The 19,253-nt window shown below is 37.7% G+C and overlaps 1 protein-coding gene across 1 annotated transcript in view; it reads left to right on the top strand.

The window, feature by feature from the left end:
- The first annotated feature begins 1,544 nt into the window (after nt 1–1,544).
- dnah9l (dynein, axonemal, heavy polypeptide 9 like) overlaps nt 1,545–19,253 on the top strand; it is a 57,919-nt gene continuing 40,210 nt past the window's right edge. Inside the window, exons 1-21 of the mRNA XM_067459139.1 lie at nt 1,545–1,662; nt 1,808–2,003; nt 2,685–2,789; nt 2,893–3,065; nt 3,855–4,077; nt 5,092–5,421; nt 7,807–8,061; nt 9,355–9,524; nt 9,679–9,901; nt 9,984–10,100; nt 11,154–11,240; nt 12,081–12,239; nt 12,401–12,484; nt 12,726–12,884; nt 13,023–13,145; nt 13,223–13,345; nt 13,726–13,950; nt 14,024–14,115; nt 14,202–14,328; nt 14,428–14,586; nt 14,670–14,795. Coding sequence (XP_067315240.1) covers nt 1,571–1,662; nt 1,808–2,003; nt 2,685–2,789; nt 2,893–3,065; nt 3,855–4,077; nt 5,092–5,421; nt 7,807–8,061; nt 9,355–9,524; nt 9,679–9,901; nt 9,984–10,100; nt 11,154–11,240; nt 12,081–12,239; nt 12,401–12,484; nt 12,726–12,884; nt 13,023–13,145; nt 13,223–13,345; nt 13,726–13,950; nt 14,024–14,115; nt 14,202–14,328; nt 14,428–14,586; nt 14,670–14,795 — 3,348 coding nt within the window. The 5' untranslated portion in view covers nt 1,545–1,570. The remainder of the gene's footprint in view (nt 1,663–1,807; nt 2,004–2,684; nt 2,790–2,892; nt 3,066–3,854; nt 4,078–5,091; nt 5,422–7,806; nt 8,062–9,354; nt 9,525–9,678; nt 9,902–9,983; nt 10,101–11,153; nt 11,241–12,080; nt 12,240–12,400; nt 12,485–12,725; nt 12,885–13,022; nt 13,146–13,222; nt 13,346–13,725; nt 13,951–14,023; nt 14,116–14,201; nt 14,329–14,427; nt 14,587–14,669; nt 14,796–19,253) is intronic.

Genomic DNA, 19,253 nt, shown 5'->3' with positions numbered 1-19,253 from the left:
CAGCTCAGAAGGTATTGAGATGTGCTAGACTATACTCACGGCAGATTAGATTTGCTGCCGCTAGGGTGTGTCTAGATTTCTAGGTTAAATTTCAGAGAGAAATTTTGGAGAATTTTACAAAATGTGTTTTAATAGCGATCAATGCTTTAAAAGCATTTTTTTCATGGAGCTTTGAAAGCTTTTTTTTTTTAATCAGGAAAACTGCTTCAGTTAGAGGACATTGATCTGGTGAACCCATGAATGAGTGAATAATTTGAACTGGTTTTGACAGATCTCAGTTTTAAGACTTCGCTGAATTTTAATATCAATCAATCAATCAACTTTATTTAAATAGCGCTTTTACAATGACGATTGTTTCAAAGGAGCTTCACAGTGTCAAACGAGACAATATTGCAACAAAATTTGATTTGGCTGTACAGTCGTTCTGGAAAAACTGATGTTATCAGCTTATTTTAATTTATCATATAGTGACAATGTTGGCAGATCAGTATTATAGTTTATAGAATTAAATAAGACCTAATTTATTAATTTTATTAATTTTAATCACACATGCATGTATAATATAAAAAAGGAGTATGATAGTTAATTGTTTTTAATTAAGCTAATTTGCCAAGCCCTGCCTAAGGGTGGGCCCAGGTGGGAATTGTGGCCCACCCAATCAGAAGTTGTTAATTTTCCAAACAGATTAAATTAGAAATTATTTAATAACAATAATAATAATACAAAAGTCTTACACACTATAACTTGTTTTATTAAAAAAATGATTACATGCAATGTTCAATTACAAGCAGTTTCCTAGTTTTCCCTCTCCATTAGGTGCATGTCATAAGCTTGTCAAAATGAAAAGTTTAATATGATGCATCAGTTTGTTAGTTCCGCCCACATTGTGATCTTTACAACTTAAGGACGTAATAGTAAGATTTGTGTTTGTGGAGTTGAATTTGAAAATGACAAAGCAAATATAATTTTCAATACTTTAAAAAAGCCTAAATTGGATATCAAAATCTTTGTGATGTTGTTGGTAATTTGGCATGGCGTGTTGTTTTCTATAATTTGCTAATCCTGCTTTATGAAGGCCTACCCACTTGGTTTCGAGAACTTCGAAGTTGTAAATCATTTGGTTCAATTGATTTAGAGTGTCAAAAGTTTCTCCTGTCACTAGATTTTAGGGCTGTCAAAGTCTATGTATTCTGATAAGGATTAAATATACATATATATTTAAATAATACTTGGTTATGTTTTGAATGATATAACAGCTGGTTAGTCTTCCTGTAGGTGTTACATTTGTTGCTCCAGTAGGTCTTTAAAGTGAGTCATTGAATCATCATTCATTCAAAATAATTTGAAACAAAACACCACTGTACAAAGCACGTGAAGATGCTGAGGCATGTGATTGGCCTTCAGTTGTTAAGCATCTTACAGTAGCATTCTAACACCACAAAATATTAATATGAATGCCATCGATCAAGGCACTTCACTTAAAGTTTCATTGGATAAAAGCATACTCACTAACACTCTTGTTTGTGTTTATGTGCAGCTGAGAAATGGCTGTCCCGTCCTAGGTAAAAACATGCCAGCTGTCGGTGGTAACCTGAAATGGTCTCAAGAACTCAGAGAACGGATCCTGTCAAACCGCAGCCACCTCAGCCAGCTTACACATATGTAAACAAGAACGCATCACACATGTACAACACTCAAAACAAATACACATACATTTGCTTCTGGTGCCATATTTAACAGTGTAACTTATGCTGTACTGTGTGTGTGTGTGTGTGTGTGTGTGTGTGTGTGTGTGTGTGTGTGTTAGGCCATTAGAGAGTCCTGAGGCAAAACAGGTGTTGCAGGTGTGTGAGTGTGTATTAGAGGTTCTGGATCAAATGGATGAAGAAGTCTACACTAATTGGAGTGTTGGATTAGATGAGTTGTGCCACACACATCTGAATGAACCACTGCTGATATTGGATGAGGAGAGCAGCTTTTACAGCGTAAACTTTAACCCTGCTGTAAGAAACATTCATGAACTCACATATTTCTCTTTTACTTATATTGTTCTTAAATTTGGCTAAGTAAGCTAACTAGATTGCTAAGGCAGTATCTAGAGGCTAGAATGTTTTAGCACGGGGATTGATCGCTTTCGACTGTGCCATCAAAGTCGGCATGCAATGAAAATCTAATCTATTTACTAAATGCATGTTATAGATCTTATTGTGAATGATTCATTTTATTTACCTCATCATATTTGAATAAAGTGTCAGAACTGAATTATAAACAAAAAAAATCATAACTTTATTCAAAAGGGTTAGTTAACTCAAAAAAGAAAATTCCAGTATTACTCACCCTCATGTCATTCCAAACACAGAAGACTTTCATTCATCTTCAAAACACAAATTAAGTTTATTTTAATGAAACCCGAGAGATGTCTGTCCCTCCATTAAAAGCCAATTAATACGCAAATGTCATAAAAAGAAACAATTAGCAGTGATTTTATAGTTATTGCTTAATTAAATCAAATTTAGTGCCTTTTTGAACCATTTTTATTGTAGGATGTTTCAAATGATTTAGTTATTTATGGATTTAGGGAGTTAGTTTGTTTAAGATTTAGCTAAGTTTTTGTCACGCATATATTTTGTCCCCCAAAATCATGCTTTCTCCATGTTTACTGCTATGTGATTTGGTTGTTTTAGTTGACATCTGTTTTGAGGGAAGTTAAGTATCTTGGAATTCTGAAGAACCACAACATTCCCAAGGCTGCTGTGAGTCTGTTCTCTAAACGGGAAATGCTTCACATGGTGAGACTGTGGCCATCTGTGCCTTTATATTTGCCAAGAAAATAGCTCTGTTTATTCAGTTTTTTCAATCTTCTTTTGTCCCTCTCTCTATGTGCATGTTTAGTACACCAGTACTCTGTTCCAGATCACTCAGTGGTATAATAAACTACATAGCACAATTCTTGCTGTTGAGCTGCGTTTGGTAGAGTCTGAGCTGGAGGAAGTTAGGTGTACCTTAATGCCAGCGTTAAAGGAACTACGCTGGAGTGATGAGCAGCTTGCTGATTACATCAAGAGGTACCTAACTTAACAAAAAAAGTATTTATAGGCATCGATTAGCTGTTTCAGGTGTGTTTGATTGGGGTTGGATCTAAACTCTGCAGGACAGTGGCCCTCCAGGACCGAGATTGGGGACCCCTGCTTTAGAGAGTATGATTGGATCATTATTGCAGGGATTATGATGATTATGGCATGTTATGTTTGGCCACCACAGTTCTTTTAACCCTAATGGATGGAGTGTGTAGCTTTTCCTTTCTTAAACAACGATGGAAGACACAAGTGCATTAGCCTTAAATTGTGAAAGAATGGTTGGGATGATGAATCATTTTCACACATGAATTGGCACCTCTGAGTCCTGACCAGACTTAAACCCATTGAAAGTCTTTGGGATGTGCTGGAGGAGACTTTACAGAGTGCTTGACTCTTGCACTTTCAAGATCTTAACAAAAAATTGATGCACCTCTTGATGGAAGTAACATCACAACATTTATTTCCATTAAGAGGTACAGCAATCAAAAATATATTGTCTTCCTACATGGTTGTTTAAGAAATGAAAAGCTACACACTCCATCAATTAGGGTTAGAAGAACTGTTGCCAAGCATATAACAGTTTTGTTAATGTTTACATTTAGTGATGGAAATGTTGTTACTGAATGTTTTATGAACATTAAAAACATCCAGTTATTTAAACGTTTTGCAAACATTAGGGGAACGTTACTTGTATATGAAACATGTTTATGTTTGTAACATATTGGTCTACTATGTAAAGGTGCTTATGTTAATGTGTACTCTTGTGTGTGCTTGTAGCACACGTGATCTGGTCCGTGGTGTGTCTGAGCGTGTGCAGAAGAGCAAGGCTAACTTGGAGAAACTGCAGGGGCTGATGGGAGTTTTCAGTCACTCTGCCTGCATTACACGTAGGACTAATCGTCGTGGCAATCTACTCAACATCACCGACGTAGAGGAAAACTTCAAGCGGCAATACGCTCTCGTCGCTCGCACGGGAGAGAAGATACATGAGCTTGTGCAGGTGTTGGTTTCACTGTTTGATTTAACACAATGCAAGAGGGAGAAACTTGGAAAAACTCAGAAGCTGAGCCAAGGACCCATTGGTTATTGGGATTGTTACACATTGCCTAAAAAAACATACATCTATTACCATATTAAATAATTTATATACTTTATATTAGGAGTGTGTGATATGACCAAAATCTTCACAATTAGTGATATTTTATTTCACGATGATAATACATGATATAACAGTATATTTTTTAAATGTTATTTTATATATTAAAAATAAGAACAAATATGCAAATAACAAACAACAGGACAAAAATATTTAAATTAAGTAAAACACAAGTTTTTTTAGGTACTGTAGGTCTAACGGTGGCATTTAAGTAAGAAATGGTACAGAGATTGAATATTTAAAAGTAAAAATAAAATCTCAAGGCTTATTGCGCTTCATAACTCTTCATAACATCAAGCATTTTCCACAATTTATTTTCTCATACGTGCATTCTTTTAATCACTCTAATGTGTCAACCACCCTTTAATGACGTTGCAAAAAAATATCTCAACATACCCAAAATAGCAAAATATCTATTGATATACACTTTTATCATCACCATTATATATCTTCATACTACCAGCTCTACTTTATAAGCCATTAAATTAATCCTTATTGATGTACAGTCATATACTTTTATTTGACCTAATTCATTTTTAAAATGGGAGGGACAATAAAAACAGTTAGTTTTAAATTAAGCTTTACTTCACCTTAATTTAATTTTGTATTATATATTTTATTTAATAATACTTTAATCTATGTAATATTTTATTTTATAATATTTTCTAAAATTGTATTTATAATTTTCTAGTGTAATCATAGCTATAGTGGATTCATATGTTACACATACATTTTTTTATACGTTTAGAAACTCGACTTGCTCTAGGGTTGCACAAAAATATTAGTGTGAAGTGGTTATTCCTGTCCTTGGAGAATCATGCCTCTTATTATGTGATTCTTTCTTTCTTTCTTGTTCAGGAGAATGCTGAGCTACTTGGTGCTGATTTGGACTCAGATGCTTGGCAGTCCTACACAGAACATGTGGACAGAACCGTTCTTACTGGGTTCTGCAGTGCAGTGCGATGCTCCCTGCAGTACTTAGTTGAGAACACGGACCCAGCGCTCCGCATTGATCCCCTGTTCGAAGTTCAGCTGACCCTGACCTCTGACATGACCTTTTACCCCTCGCTCAACCTCTCCAAGAAGGGCAACTTCTATGATATCATTGACCAAATGGTGTCAGATATTTTTAAAATGGCTTCTTTCATAAAAAGAGTGGCCAAGAGCAAACAGGCTGAGACTTACAAGGTGTGTTACAACTGTGCATATCTGTATGCATGCCTTGCACACACAGTGCCCTCAACTAATATTAGCATCCTTGGTAAATATGATCAAAGGATGCTGTGAAAATAAATCTGCATAGCTTATCATTTTGATCTTGCTTTAAAAAAAAAATCACAAAATGCTAATCTTTTATTGAAGTAAAACAACTGAAAGTAGGGGTAAAATCCCTCAACAAAAAAAAAGCCCAAAACATTTAAGATCCAGCTCTATATTTAACTGTGGGCATGGCATGGGGTACTTTATATCACGGTTTGCACCAAACCCATCTGGTGGGTTCGCTGCCAAAAAATCTATTTTTGTGTGTGTTTAATTTCATCGTAGAAATTGGAACCCTTTGCTGGAGATTTTTTTTTAGGCTTTCTGACCCCAAGACTCAACTAATCTCTACAGTTCTTCAGCTGTTATCCTTGGAGAGTCTTTGGCTACTCAAACTTTTTTTCCTCACTGTGTATTAGGACAATATACACACCTATCAGACATAACATAATGACAGGTGAAGTAAATAACACTGATTATCTCTTCATCACGGCACCTGTTAGTGAGTGTGATATATTAGGCTGCAAGTGAATATTTTGTCCTAGAAGCAGGAAAAATGGGCAACCGTAAGGATTTGATCGAGTTTGAAAGAGTCAAATTGTGATGGCTTGATGACTGGGCCAGAGCATCTCCAAAGCTGCAGATCTTTTGGGGGTGTTCCCAGTCTGCAGTGGTCAGTATCTATCAAAAGTGGTCCAAGGAAGGAATAGTGGTGAACCAGCGAGAGGGTCATGTGTGGCCAAGGCTCAATGATGCACATGGGGAGGGAAGGCTGTGGTCCAATCAAACAGAAGAACTACTGTAGAAATGAATACTGGTTCTGACAGAAAGGTGTCAGAATACGCAGTGCATTACAGTTTGTTGCGAATGGGGCTGTATAGCCACAGACCAGTCAGGGTGCCCATGCTGACCCCTGTCCACTGCCAGTGACAACAGTGGGCACGTGAGCATCAGAACTGGATCATGGAACAATGGAAGAAGGTAGCCTGGTCTGATGAATCATGTTTTCTTTTACTTCATGTGGATGGCTGGGTGTGTGTGTGTCGCTTACCTGGGGAACACATGGCACCAGGATGCACTATGGAAAACCAACAAAAGCAGTGTGATGTTTTGGGCAATGTTCTACTGGGAAACCTCCTGCCATCTATGTGGATGTTACTTTGACACGTACCACCTACCTAAGCATTGTTGCAGACCATGTACACTCTTTCATGGAAACGGTATTCCCTGGTAGCTGTGGCCTCTTTCAGCTGGATAATGCGCTCTGCCACAAAGCAAAAAATGGTTCAGGAATGTTTTGAGGACCACAACAACGAGTTTGTGATGTTGACTTGGCCTCCAAATTCTCAGATCTCAATCCAGTCGAGCATCTGTAGAATGTGCTGAAGGAACAAGTCCGATCCATGGAGGCCCCACCTCGCAACTTATGGGATTTAAAGGATCTGCTGCTAACATCTACCAGATACCACAGCACTCCTTCAGGGGTCTATTGGAGTTTGTGCCTCAACGGGTCAGGGCTGTTTTGGCAGAAAAATGGAGACAAACACACTATTAGGAATCAGTGTAAACACGTGTCCTCTTCCCATCACATTTGTAACATCTTTAGTTGATTGGAACTTCTTAATTATAGCCCTGATGGTGGAAATGGGGATATTCAATGCTTTAGCTATTTTCTTACAGCCATTTTCTATTTTGTGAAGCTCAACAATCTTTTGCTGCACACCAGAACTATATTCTTTGGTTTTACTCATTGTGATGAATGATTAAGAGTATTTAGCCTTTGTGTTTCCTCATATTTATACTCCTGTGAAAAAGGAATAACTGGATAATTGTATGCTCCTAGTCACCCTGGTGTGCTAAAAAACATAAATATGAATGGGAATATACTTCAATGATATTTTACTCATAAGAATTTTTAGGGGTGCTAACAATTGTGGCCAACATGCACTGGAGACAAGCATTTATTTCATAATGTGAGTTTCCCCATTGTTTTCATTGAAAGGTTAGAATTTTGTGAATTTTCAAAATGAAAGATCAAAAGGATAAACAATGCAATTATTATTATTATTATTTTTACAGCTGCCTTTGCTCATATTTACCAAGGGTGCCATTATTAGTGAAGGGCACTGTATGTTCATGTTCACAGGGTGTAAAGTTAAACTATAGATAATTTAACCAGAGAAAGTTTGGAAATGTATTTTTGTCATGCAAGCCAGCGACCTGATAAACCGGCTAAAAGAGTAGTGTTTTCTGAAAAGATTTATAAGTATTCTTCATGACATGACAAGTCTGACTATGTCTGTTATTTCCTAGGAGGATGTAGATCAGATACCCGAGCTAGTGGAGTTGGCTCAGCTGGTGCGATATCGTGCACGTGGGGCCATTGCTAAGGTCAAAGAATTCCAACATTCCTTCGATTCCTATCGTTACCTCTGGACTGGAGACAGGGTGGAGTTTATGAGGCAGTTTCTGCTCTATGGACACGCCCTCTCTGCAGAGGAGGCGGAGCTTTATGCAGATTATGAGCTGCCCAAGAATCCACCTAAACTGCAGAACTTCAGAGAGCAGGTATCTGTCAGTCATGGAGTGAGGATTAGAATACACAATATTTTGTGCTATTTAAATGCATGATAATAATTATAGAAGCCTACTTTCATCTTAGAGTAAAAAAAGCGGCAATTGAGTCCTTTTTCCATAATTGGAACTTTGTGAAAATTTCTACAAATTATGGCTTTTTCTCATTAATACTTCTGCACAATGCACAACCATAAGGATTTTTGTTTGAGTTTGAAAGAGTCTAATTGTGATGGCTTGATGACTGGGCCAGAGCATCTCCAAAGCTGCAGATCTTTTGGGGGTGTTCCCAGTCTGCAGTGGTCAGTATCAATCAAAAGTGGTCCAAGGAAGGAATAGTGGTGAACCAGCGAGAGGGTCATGTGTGGCCAAGGCTCAATGATGCACATGGGGAGGGAAGGCTGGCCCGTGTGGTCCGATCAAACAGAATAACTACTGTAGAAATGAATGCTGGTTCTGACAGAAAGGTGTCAGAATACGCAGTGCATTACAGTTTGTTGCGAATGGGGCTGCATAGCCACAGACCAGTCAGGGTGCCCATGCTGACCCCTGTCCACTGCCAAAATTGACAACAGTGGGCACGTGAGTATCAGAACTGGACCATGGAACAATGGAAGAAGGTAGCCTGGTCTGATGAATCACGTTTTCTTTTACTTCATGTGGATGGCTGGGTGTGTGTGTGTCGCTTACCTGGGGAACACATGGCACCAGGATGCTCTATGGGAAACCGGCAGAAGCAGTGTGATGTTTTGGGCAATGTTCTACTGGGAAACCTCCTGCAATCCATGTGGATGTTACTTTGACACGTACCACCTACCTAAGCATTGTTGCAGACCATGTACACTCTTTCATGGAAACGGTATTCCCTGGTAGCTGTGGCCTCTTTCAGATGGATAATGCGCTCTGCCACAAAGCAAAAAATTGTTCAGGAATGTTTTGAGGACCACAACAATGAGTTTGTGATGTTGACTTGGCCTCCAAATTCTCAGATCTCAATCCAGTCGAGCATCTGTAGAATGTGCTGAAGGAACAAATCCGATCCATGGAGGCCCCACCTCGCAACTTACAGGATTTAAAGGATCTGCTGCTAAATTATGGCTTTTTCTCATTAATACTTCTGCATAACGCACAACTGAAACATCATATCTTACAGTTAAAAAAAGCATGACTTGATTTTTTATCTTTCTATTACCTTTTTACCCACCTAATTTTCTTGGTGTAACAAATGGCATGTATGGATTTCATTTCCCTTTTCTTTTTCTCTTTCTCTCACTTATTTCTCATTAGATCAGTGAGTTTGAGGATCTTTATGAGAAGGTGCGCATATTAGAGGAGAAGAGAGTATTCTGTGGCTGGTGTCAGGTGGACATAAAACCTTTTAAAATATCACTGATGAACATCATTAAAAAATGGAGCTGGATGTTTAAGGAACACTTACTGAACCATGTTAATGCCAGGTAATATTTATATATATATGAATACGCTTCTTGACAATTTTTGTTGATTTTCCCATAAGAACCTCCTTAATAAATCATACTAGTGCAAAGCATTAGAAATGTTTTAACAAATATAATGATGCAGAGTGACCAATCAAATCTTTCTCTGTCTCAGTGTGCAAGAGTTGGGATCATTTATTGAGAATACAGAGATTGGGTTGGCAAAGACTGTAACTGATGGGGATTATGGCAAACTGGTAGACATCATGGGCCACCTAATGGCCATCAGAGACCGCCAGCTGAGCACAGAGCAGCATTTCAAACCCCTCAAAGCTACCTCAAACCTGCTCAAAACCTACAACCAACAGCTACCTGAGCATGTTTACATACTGTTGGAGGTAATTTCACCTACATGCATCTGATTCTTCTGCTTTACTTTACACACTACAAGTACCACCTCATATGCCCATCTGTTTTCAGTCACTGCCGGAGAAATGGAAGAATCTTAAGAAGGTGGCATTTACAGTAAAACATGAGGTTGCTCCTCTCCAGTCCAATGAAGTTGCTGTCATCCGCAGGAAGTGTGTTCGGTTTGAGGTGAGGGACTGAAATCAGTAAAATTGTGAGGAGAAAATTACATTAAGTCATCAGCATTATAAGTTTTTTAAAGGGATAGTTAACCCAAAAATGAAAATTATCCCGTTTACTCACCCTCAAGCCTTCCTAGGTGTATTTGACATTCTTATTTTTAGATGAATACAATAGGAGTTATATACAAAAATATTAAAAAGTGTAACTGTTGCGACAATGACGTCAGACGTAGAGTAAGCATTTTGAACTGCGACTTCAAACTACACTTTCTTCGTAAGAAGCTAGATATTTTACACCTAGGATGGCTTGAGGGTGAGTAAATTGTGGTAATTTTCCTTTTTAGGGGAACCATCCCTTTAAGCGTGTGTTAATTAGACCAGTTTTGGTAACAAATTTCGTTTTCTGTAATGTATTACACTTCGCAAATTCTGTTGATTTAAATGTGATACCAAGTTAAAGGGATCGTTCACCCAAAAATAATTTACTCACTCTCATGTCATTGCAAACCTGTGCGCATTTCTTTCTTTTGTGGAACATAAAGGAAGATTTTTTTAAATAATGTTGTTAAACCAACAGTTTTGGTTCCCATTCATTGTAGCCTATAGAAAAAAATAAAATGGAAGTCAATGGGAACGGAAACTGTTGGGTTACCAACATTCTTCAAAATATTTTTTATGTTCCATAGAAGAATGAAAGTAACAGGTTTGGAACAACATGAGCGACAGAGGGAAAGTAGATATCTCTTTTTAATATTATCTAGCTGGCTAACCTGACATTTCAAGAATGACTTGTGATAGTCATTGGAAAAAAGTCTGTATGTTTGGCTTTCATAGTCACATTATAATTGTACAGTTTCCAGATATTATTGCAAATTAAAAACTTTTTTTTAATCAAAAAACAATATACAGATAAAATATATGAATAATGCAAAATATAAAAAAATACGTTTAAAAAGAAAAAAACATTATTTTGGGGACTGTAAAATTGTCAGCCAAATAGCCAGCAGAAAAACATTCTTATTGTTGAGATGTTGCTGAGCATCTGTGGTTTGTTTTCTAGGTAAAACAGCATGAATTCAGGGAACAGTTCCGCACAGAGCCAATATTCTTTATCAGCCTGGAGGAGCCATACAAACTCATCGACAAGGTGCTTACAAAAAACTATTGTGTCTAAATTAATGTGTGCCAAAAGCGTTTCGTTACAGTTTGACTAGAGTGCAAGAGCGGACCTTCTCTGTTTGGTAAAGCCAGTTTCCTCTAACACTTTTTACCATCATAATCTCCTCCATATCGCTTTGAAATGCAGCATTCTGTGCAGAATTAAAATGGGTCGATATGTTTGTTGTCTATGCGGACTCGCGCATATGATCCGCGCTGCGCTCTCGTGTCTGTAGTCTAAATTTATACCAGAGCCGTTGGGGTGTGTGCGCTGCTGCGGTGCATGAAACTAACGTGAAAACAGACTTTATTCACCTCAAATGAAAGCATATTTACACTGAATCGTTTCCTATCACATATATAGTGTGCTATGTACCTTTCACCATGTAGAAATTAGTAAATGTGTGTTAACAACTCCTGACTGATTTCAGCAGTGTAGGGGGCGGGCTTTAGATTCTAGAGAGCATTTTGATTGGACAGAAGATTTAACGAGAACGTGAAGTCTGCGATAATGTCAACAAAATCTGAGATTCGTTTTAAGGGAAGTGGGAGAATGTACATTTTGAATGCTTATATCTCCTAAATGCAAATTTTGTCATAGTTTTGGAACATACCAGGTTATTCATAACTTTAAGGCTAACAGTCATACTAAAAGCTAAATTTTGATTTCAGTGGACCTTTAAATAGGTTTTATTCTTCTGCGGTAAATGTTTTGTTCTATCCCAGATGGTGCTTACTCATTAAAAAATTATATAAATGTTATACTGTACATCCTGTATGTTTAAATGTGCATGTATAAATATCTCCGTTTATCTGCATTTCTGTGTAGACTAATCGTGCGGTGGCGCATTTGGAGAGTGAGATGTCTAAGCTTCAACAAACAGCCAATCTGTTCGAGGTCAGTTTCCCTGACTACAAACAACTTCGACAGTGTCGGTCAGACATCATCCTGGTTAAAGCAGTCTGGGATATGGTTATTTTTGTCAAGGTAATCTTTATTACTCCAAAGATCTACAGCACACAAAGTACTCCCAATAACCCACTTACACAGAATACACACATACAGAATAGCTTTTGTTGCAATTTTCCAAAAGCTAACCCAGTATTCTCCTCTGGTTGGCATCCTCTTGGGAATGATGGGTAATGTAGTCATGCATCTCAGACTGGACTAAGACACCATGGAAAGAGATCAATGTGGAACAGATGGATATGGAGCTAAGAAGGTTTGCCAAGGTACAGTTTACATCCTAAAGTTCTGTCTTTCCTCAACATTCACCACATGCAAAAAATAAGTACAAGAACCAGGGGTTGGATGAGGTGTTTGACAATTTACATATACAAAAATAAATACGAAAGTGCTGAATATTTATCATTGTAATATATATATATATAGATGATAAATTAAATGGGACCTTATTCTGTATATTTATTATCATAGCATAAACAGCGCATGTGTATGTGTGTGAGTGTTTAGGAGATGAAGACTCTGGATAAAGAGGTGCGTGCGTGGGACGTCTACAACGGCCTGGAATCCATTGTTAAAAATTTGTTGACATCACTGAGAGCTGTCAATGAACTTCAAAACTCTGCTGTCAGAGAGAGACACTGGCAACAGCTCATGCACACAACAGGGGTAATGAACACAAACCAGCATAGCATAACCATAATCTGATATCACCTGCTCTTTGCAATGCCTAATAATTATCAGCTGAGTGATACCTATCATACGAGTAATAGAGAGAGCAACTAACCTTTCTTCTTGTCCCTGTAGGTGAGTTTTGTGATGGATGAGAACACCACACTTGGTGATCTCTTAGAGCTGCAGCTCCACCGTGTGGAGGAAGAAGTGAAGAACATTGTGGACAAAGCAGTCAAAGAGATGGGAATTGAGAAGGTAGAGCGATTTAAAGCATTTCTCAGAAACCTGGGGGCATTTCAGGGCACAATAAAATGTATCTGTTTGGTATACAGATTCTTGGTGAGATCCAGCAGACGTGGTCCATGATGTCTCTGTCATATGAGACGCACACAATCACTGGGACTCCTCTGCTCAAAGCTAATGAGAACCTCATTGAAACCCTGGAGGATAACCAGGTAACTTCCGGAATCAGTCAACTGGGTTTAGCTGGAAAAGGTTTATCAGTTCAGTTTAAATCTACATTCACTTCACTTTGTTCAGTTTAGTTTGGTGAAGATCAGTGTAGATCAGTCTCTTTCCAGATCAGTTTGCTTCTATTTTTATCTGATCTTTTCAGTTTGGCTGAATTCTGATGCGTTTAATTTCAATCCAATCATATCAATCCAGTTTTTTTTTTTAATCTGATCTGAATTGGTTCAGTTCAGATCAAATTCAAGTTAATTTAAATACTCAGATTTAATTTGGTTATGATCAAATCAAATCAAACTGAGCTGATCTGCTCAGATTAGATCAGATCAGTTCAGTTAAAATCCTGGTGTATATGTGTGATACTCAGGTTCAGTTGCAGAATATTCTCATGAGTAAGTATGTGGAGTATTTCATGGTAGAGGTGAGCGGCTGGCAGCGGAAGCTGGTGGTGGCTGATCTGGTCATTGGTACGTGGTTGGCGGTTCAGCGCACATGGGCTCACCTCCAAAGTATTTTCACCAACTCTGAGGACATCCGGAACCAGCTGGCCCATGATGCTGAACGGTTTCAGGGCATCCACCAGGACTTCCAGGTATTGTGACAGAGTATGCATGAGTTAACAACGAGATCAGAAATGTATTCACATAAAAAAAAACATGTTTCAGGGTTTAATGATCACTACTGTGGACACCAATAATGTGATAAATGTCACTAACCAGCCAGGCTTCTTGGAGCAACTTGAGACTCTTCAGCAAAGGTAATCTGTGTGTGAAACTCTCATTAAAAATGAACTTTTGGACACTTTTCCATTGCAAATAATTTGTGTGTGTCTGTGTATTGCAGATTGTCAGTGTGCGAGAAGGCTCTGGCTGAGTATTTGGAGACGAAGCGTTTGACATTTCCACGCTTTTACTTTGTCTCAGCTAGTGACTTGCTGGAAATAGTTTCTAAGGGGACTCAGCCTAGACAGGTTGCTGCTATACTAATAAATTACAATGTCCACTTTGTGTTTATCTTTAAAATAATGTGTGTTAATTCATTTGTGTGTAAATGTGCGTATAATGCATAGGTGACCCGACACCTGTTGAAGCTTTTTGACAATCTGGCGGACCTCCGCTTTAAAGCAGATGATGATGGAGCTACAGATCCCAAAACTGTTGCCTTGGGGATGTACAGTAGAGAGGGAGAGTATGTGCCTTTCTCACAGCCTTGTGTGTGTGAGGGACAGGTGAGACACAATGACCCATATGCAGCACCCCATCTTTAGATGCTGCAGTTTAAAAAACGCTTTGTCTGTCTATCATGTAACAGGCAGAGTGTTGGCTGAATACTCTAGAGAAGGCCATGCGTTCCACTGTTCGCCAGGAGATCTCTGAAGCTGTGGCAGCATATGAAGACAAGCCACGAGATCAGTGGCTGTTTGACTACCCGGCACAGGTGTGTTAGCAGGTTTTTTTGCCATTTTAGATAATGATTTTACCGACTTGATGATATATTTATATATACAGTGCCTTGTGAAAGTATTTCAGAAAGTATGAAAGAAAGCCCCCTTGAACTTTGCGACCTTTTGCCACATTTCAGGCTTCAAACATAATGATATGAAACTGTAATTTTTTGTGAAGAATCAACAACAAGTGAGACACAATCATGAAGTGGAACGAAATTTATTGGATATTTCAAACTTTTTTAACAAATCAAAAACTGAAAAATTGGGCGTGCAAAATTATTCGGCCCCCTTAAGTTAATACTTTGTAGCGCCACCTTTTGCTGCGATTACAGCTGTAAGTCGCTTGGGGTATGTCTCTATTAGTTTTGCACATCGAGAGACTGAAATGTTTGCCCATTCCTCCTTGCAGAACAGCTCGAGCTCAGTGAGGTTGGATGGAGAGCGTTTGTGAACAGCAGTTTTCAGTTCTTTCCACAGATTCTCGATTGGATTCAGGTCTGGACTTTGACTCGGCCACTTCTAACACCTGGATATGTTTATTTGAAACCATTCCATTGTAGATTTTGCTTTGTTTTGTTTTGGATCATTGTCTTGTTGGAAGACAAATCTCCGTCCCAGTCTCAGGTCTTTTGCAGACTCCATCAGGTTTTCTTCCAGAATGGTCCTGTATTTGGCTCCATCCATCTTCCCATCGATTTTAACCATCTTCCCTGTCCCTGCTGAAAAAAAAAAAGCAGGCCCAAACCATGATGCTGCCACCACCATGTTTGACAGTGGGGATGGTGTGTTCAGGGTGATGAGCTGTGTTACTTTTACGCCAAACATAACGTTTTGCATTGTTGCCAAAAAGTTCAATTTTGGTTTCATCTGACCAGAGCACCTTCTTCCACATGTTTGGTGTGTCTCCCAGGTGGCTTGTGGCAAACTTTAAACAACACTTTCTTCTTGGCACTCTTCCATAAAGGCCATATTTGTGCATTATACGACTGATTGTTGTCCTATGGACAGAGTCTCCCACCTCAGCTGTAGATCTCTGCAGTTCATCCAGAGTGATCATGGGCCTCTTGGCTGCATCTCTGATCAGTCTTCTCCTTGTATGAGCTGAAAGTTTAGAGGGACTGCCAGGTCTTGGTAGATTTGCAGTGGTCTGATACTCCTTCCATTTCAATATTATTGCTTCCACAGTGCTCCTTGGGATGTTTAAAGCTTGGTAAATATTTTGTATCCAAATCTGGCTTTAAACTTCTCCACAACAGTATCTCGGATCTGCCTGTTGGGTTCCTTGTTCTTCATGATGCTCTCTAAACTTTAAACGGACCTCTGAGACTATCACAGTGCAGGTACATTTATACGGAGACTTGATTACACACAGGTGGATTCTATTTATCATCATTAGTCATTTAGGTCAACATTGGATCATTCAGAGATCCTCAATGAACTTCTGGAGAGAGTTTGCTGCACTGAAAGTAAAGGGGCAGAATAATTTTGCACGCCCAATTTTTCAGTTTTTGATTTGTTAAAAAAAGTTTGAAATATCCAATAAATTTAATTCCACTTCATGATTGTGTCCCACTTGTTGTTGATTCTTCACAAAAAATTACAGTTTTATATCTTTATGTTAAGCCTAAAATGTGGCAAAAGGTCGCAAAGTTCAAGGGGGCCAAATACTTTCGCAAGGCACTGTATATATTCCATTTATCATTGATTCAATTGATTTGCTTAATGTGCTCCACTCATGTTTTATTAGGTTTAATTATCTGACACGCCCCTCCCGAAATTTGTTAATAAAACATCACTCAATGTGATGATGAATGACTTATGAACTGCTTCTTTTTTAGTGAATCAAAAACATTTATGGATAAATCATAATGGTCAGATTAATTTATTTACACTTACTCCCTTAACCGCAAGGTAATACTTTCACCATGGCTGAAAATAAAGAAAAAGAAAAAAGTTATTGTAAGAATTGTATTACATTTATTTGATTTATTTTATGTTTTTTTAGCAGTAGTCGGCTGAAGAAAGTTACTGCTTTGAGTATTGTATTGTATTAATTATTGTATATTGTAAGAACCAAAAAAAGAAACCAAATCACAACCAGAACTGAAATTCTTTATGATTCCTATCCTATCAGTTTGCAACTTTATAGACCTTATGTAGCCCCACCCCTTTTCAGTGCTGCGCTCGTTGTATTTTGTCTTGCGGTTTGTATTTTCACAACATGAAGGCAAGATCTTACGGATTTATGAATGAACCGCTCATTTTACATTTGCATTCATTCATTTTGCAGACCCTTATATCCAAAGCAACTTACAAATGAGGAATACAGTAAGCGGTTCATCATGAAGAGACAAACAAACATAAGAAGCGCTCAAAATACAAAGTTTCAGACTTTGCTTAGAGTAGCATCATATTTAAAATCTTTTTAACATTTGAATGACATCCGCTTCAAACCTTTTGGATCATGATAACTTTAGTTAGCTCTACAATAAGTGAATCCACTTCATCAACTAATTACTCATTGACAGCAATGCCATAGAAATATTGAATATAGAACTACCACAGAAACGAAAGTTAAAACAAAATTCTAAAGATAGCTGCACACTTGTTTTTCTGGTGCATTAAAATCTATAATCTATAATAAGATCTGTAATTTCATATAAATAATTTCATTTCATTTTCATTTATTTATTTATAAAGCACAAATAAACACAACAAAAGTTGACCACTGTGCTGTACAAAGAACAGTAATAAAAATAAGAATAATAAATAATAATATAAACACAACAATAAAAGAGAAATTAAAAAAAATAAAATAATAATAATTTAAAAAAAATAATAATAATAATAACAATACATCACTAAATTTAAGCTTAAAAGGAAACCATGAGTTATAATGAATGGAATGCTTGATTTAAAAAGTAAGACTGTAACTTCGATTTAAATTCATATATCGACGATGCAGACCTCACAGATAATGGAAGACTGTTCCATAACCTAGGACCAGCCACTGAAAACGCACGGTCACCTCGCAACTTCAATCTTGTTCTAGGATATGCCAATGTAATACTGTCTGAGGATCGCAAACATCTAACTGACTTATTTACAATCAAAATATCTGACAGATATGCAGGTGCCAAACCATTTAACGACTTATAAACAAACAACAAAATTTTAAATTCAACTCTATAATGCACTGGCAACCAATTAAGAGACGCTAATACTGGAGTAATGTGTTCGCGTTTACGAACCTTAGTTAAAAACCTAGCCGCGGCATTTTGGACCATCTGAAGCCTTGCAATCGAAGATTGAGGTAATCCGATATACAAAGAGTTACAATAGTCCAAGCGAGATAAAACAAAGGCATGTATAACTCTTTCGAGGTCTTTTAAAGATAAAAAAGATCTGACTTTAGACAGTAGTTTAAGATGGAAAAAACATGATTTTACAACCGAATTTATATGTTTGTCAAATTTAAGGGACAGATCAAGAACAACTCCCAAATTTTTAACCGTTGGTTTGATATAAGAGTTTAGTTTACCACAGTTAAGATTTAGATTTCCTTTTTTAACTGAAGGCCCAAAGACAATTGCTTCAGTCTTGCACTCATTTAGATGCAAAAAATTCAAAGACATCCAAGATTGTACATCCGCTAAGCATGCAAGCAATGTTTCTAAGCCATGCTTATCATTATGTTTTAGGGGTAAATAGATTTGGGTGTCGTCTGCATACAAATGAAAAGACACTCCATGCTTCCTAAAAATTGAACCTAGTGGAAGCATGTAAAGGGAAAATAAAATGGGAGCCAAAATAGACCCTTGAGGAACACCACAGGTAAGAGATGCTACAGATGAAGTAGCATGACCAATACCTACTGAAAAGGTTCGATTACTAAGATAAGATCTGAACCAGCTCAGGGCAGTTCCTTGGATTCCCACACACTTTTCAAGGCGTGATAAAAGAATGCTATGGTCCACTGTATCGAAAGCTGCACTCAAATCTAAGAGTACTAAAATTACTGAGTTCCCAGAATCAACTAGTAATAAAATATCATTCAGTACTCTTAGAAGTGCAGACTCAGTACTATGATTTTTCATAAAACCAGACTGGAATTTTTCTAGAATACTGTTAGTGGCCAAAAAACTATTTAATTGCAAAAACACAGCTTTCTCTAAAATTTTTGCAATAAACGGTAAGTTAGAAATTGGCCTAAAATGTGATAGGACAGTTGTGTCCAGGTTTGGCTTTTTCAACAGAGGTTTAACCAAAGCATGTTTACAAAAAGCAGGAACAGACCCAGAAAGAAGGCTCTTATTTATAATTTCTAGAATCCAGACCCCAACACTATCAAATACCTGTTTAAAAAATTGGGTAGGAACAATATCGAGAGCAGAGGTAGAAGGCTTCAGCTTAACAACTGAATCCATTAAACCCAGCATAGTAATCGG

This window comes from Pseudorasbora parva, chromosome 12 (genome assembly GCF_024679245.1).
Source record: "Pseudorasbora parva isolate DD20220531a chromosome 12, ASM2467924v1, whole genome shotgun sequence".
In the NCBI taxonomy this organism is placed as follows: domain Eukaryota; kingdom Metazoa; phylum Chordata; class Actinopteri; order Cypriniformes; family Gobionidae; genus Pseudorasbora; species Pseudorasbora parva.
The sequence above is the reverse complement of the archived record's forward strand: the minus strand, read 5'-3'. Positions and strand labels throughout refer to the sequence as shown.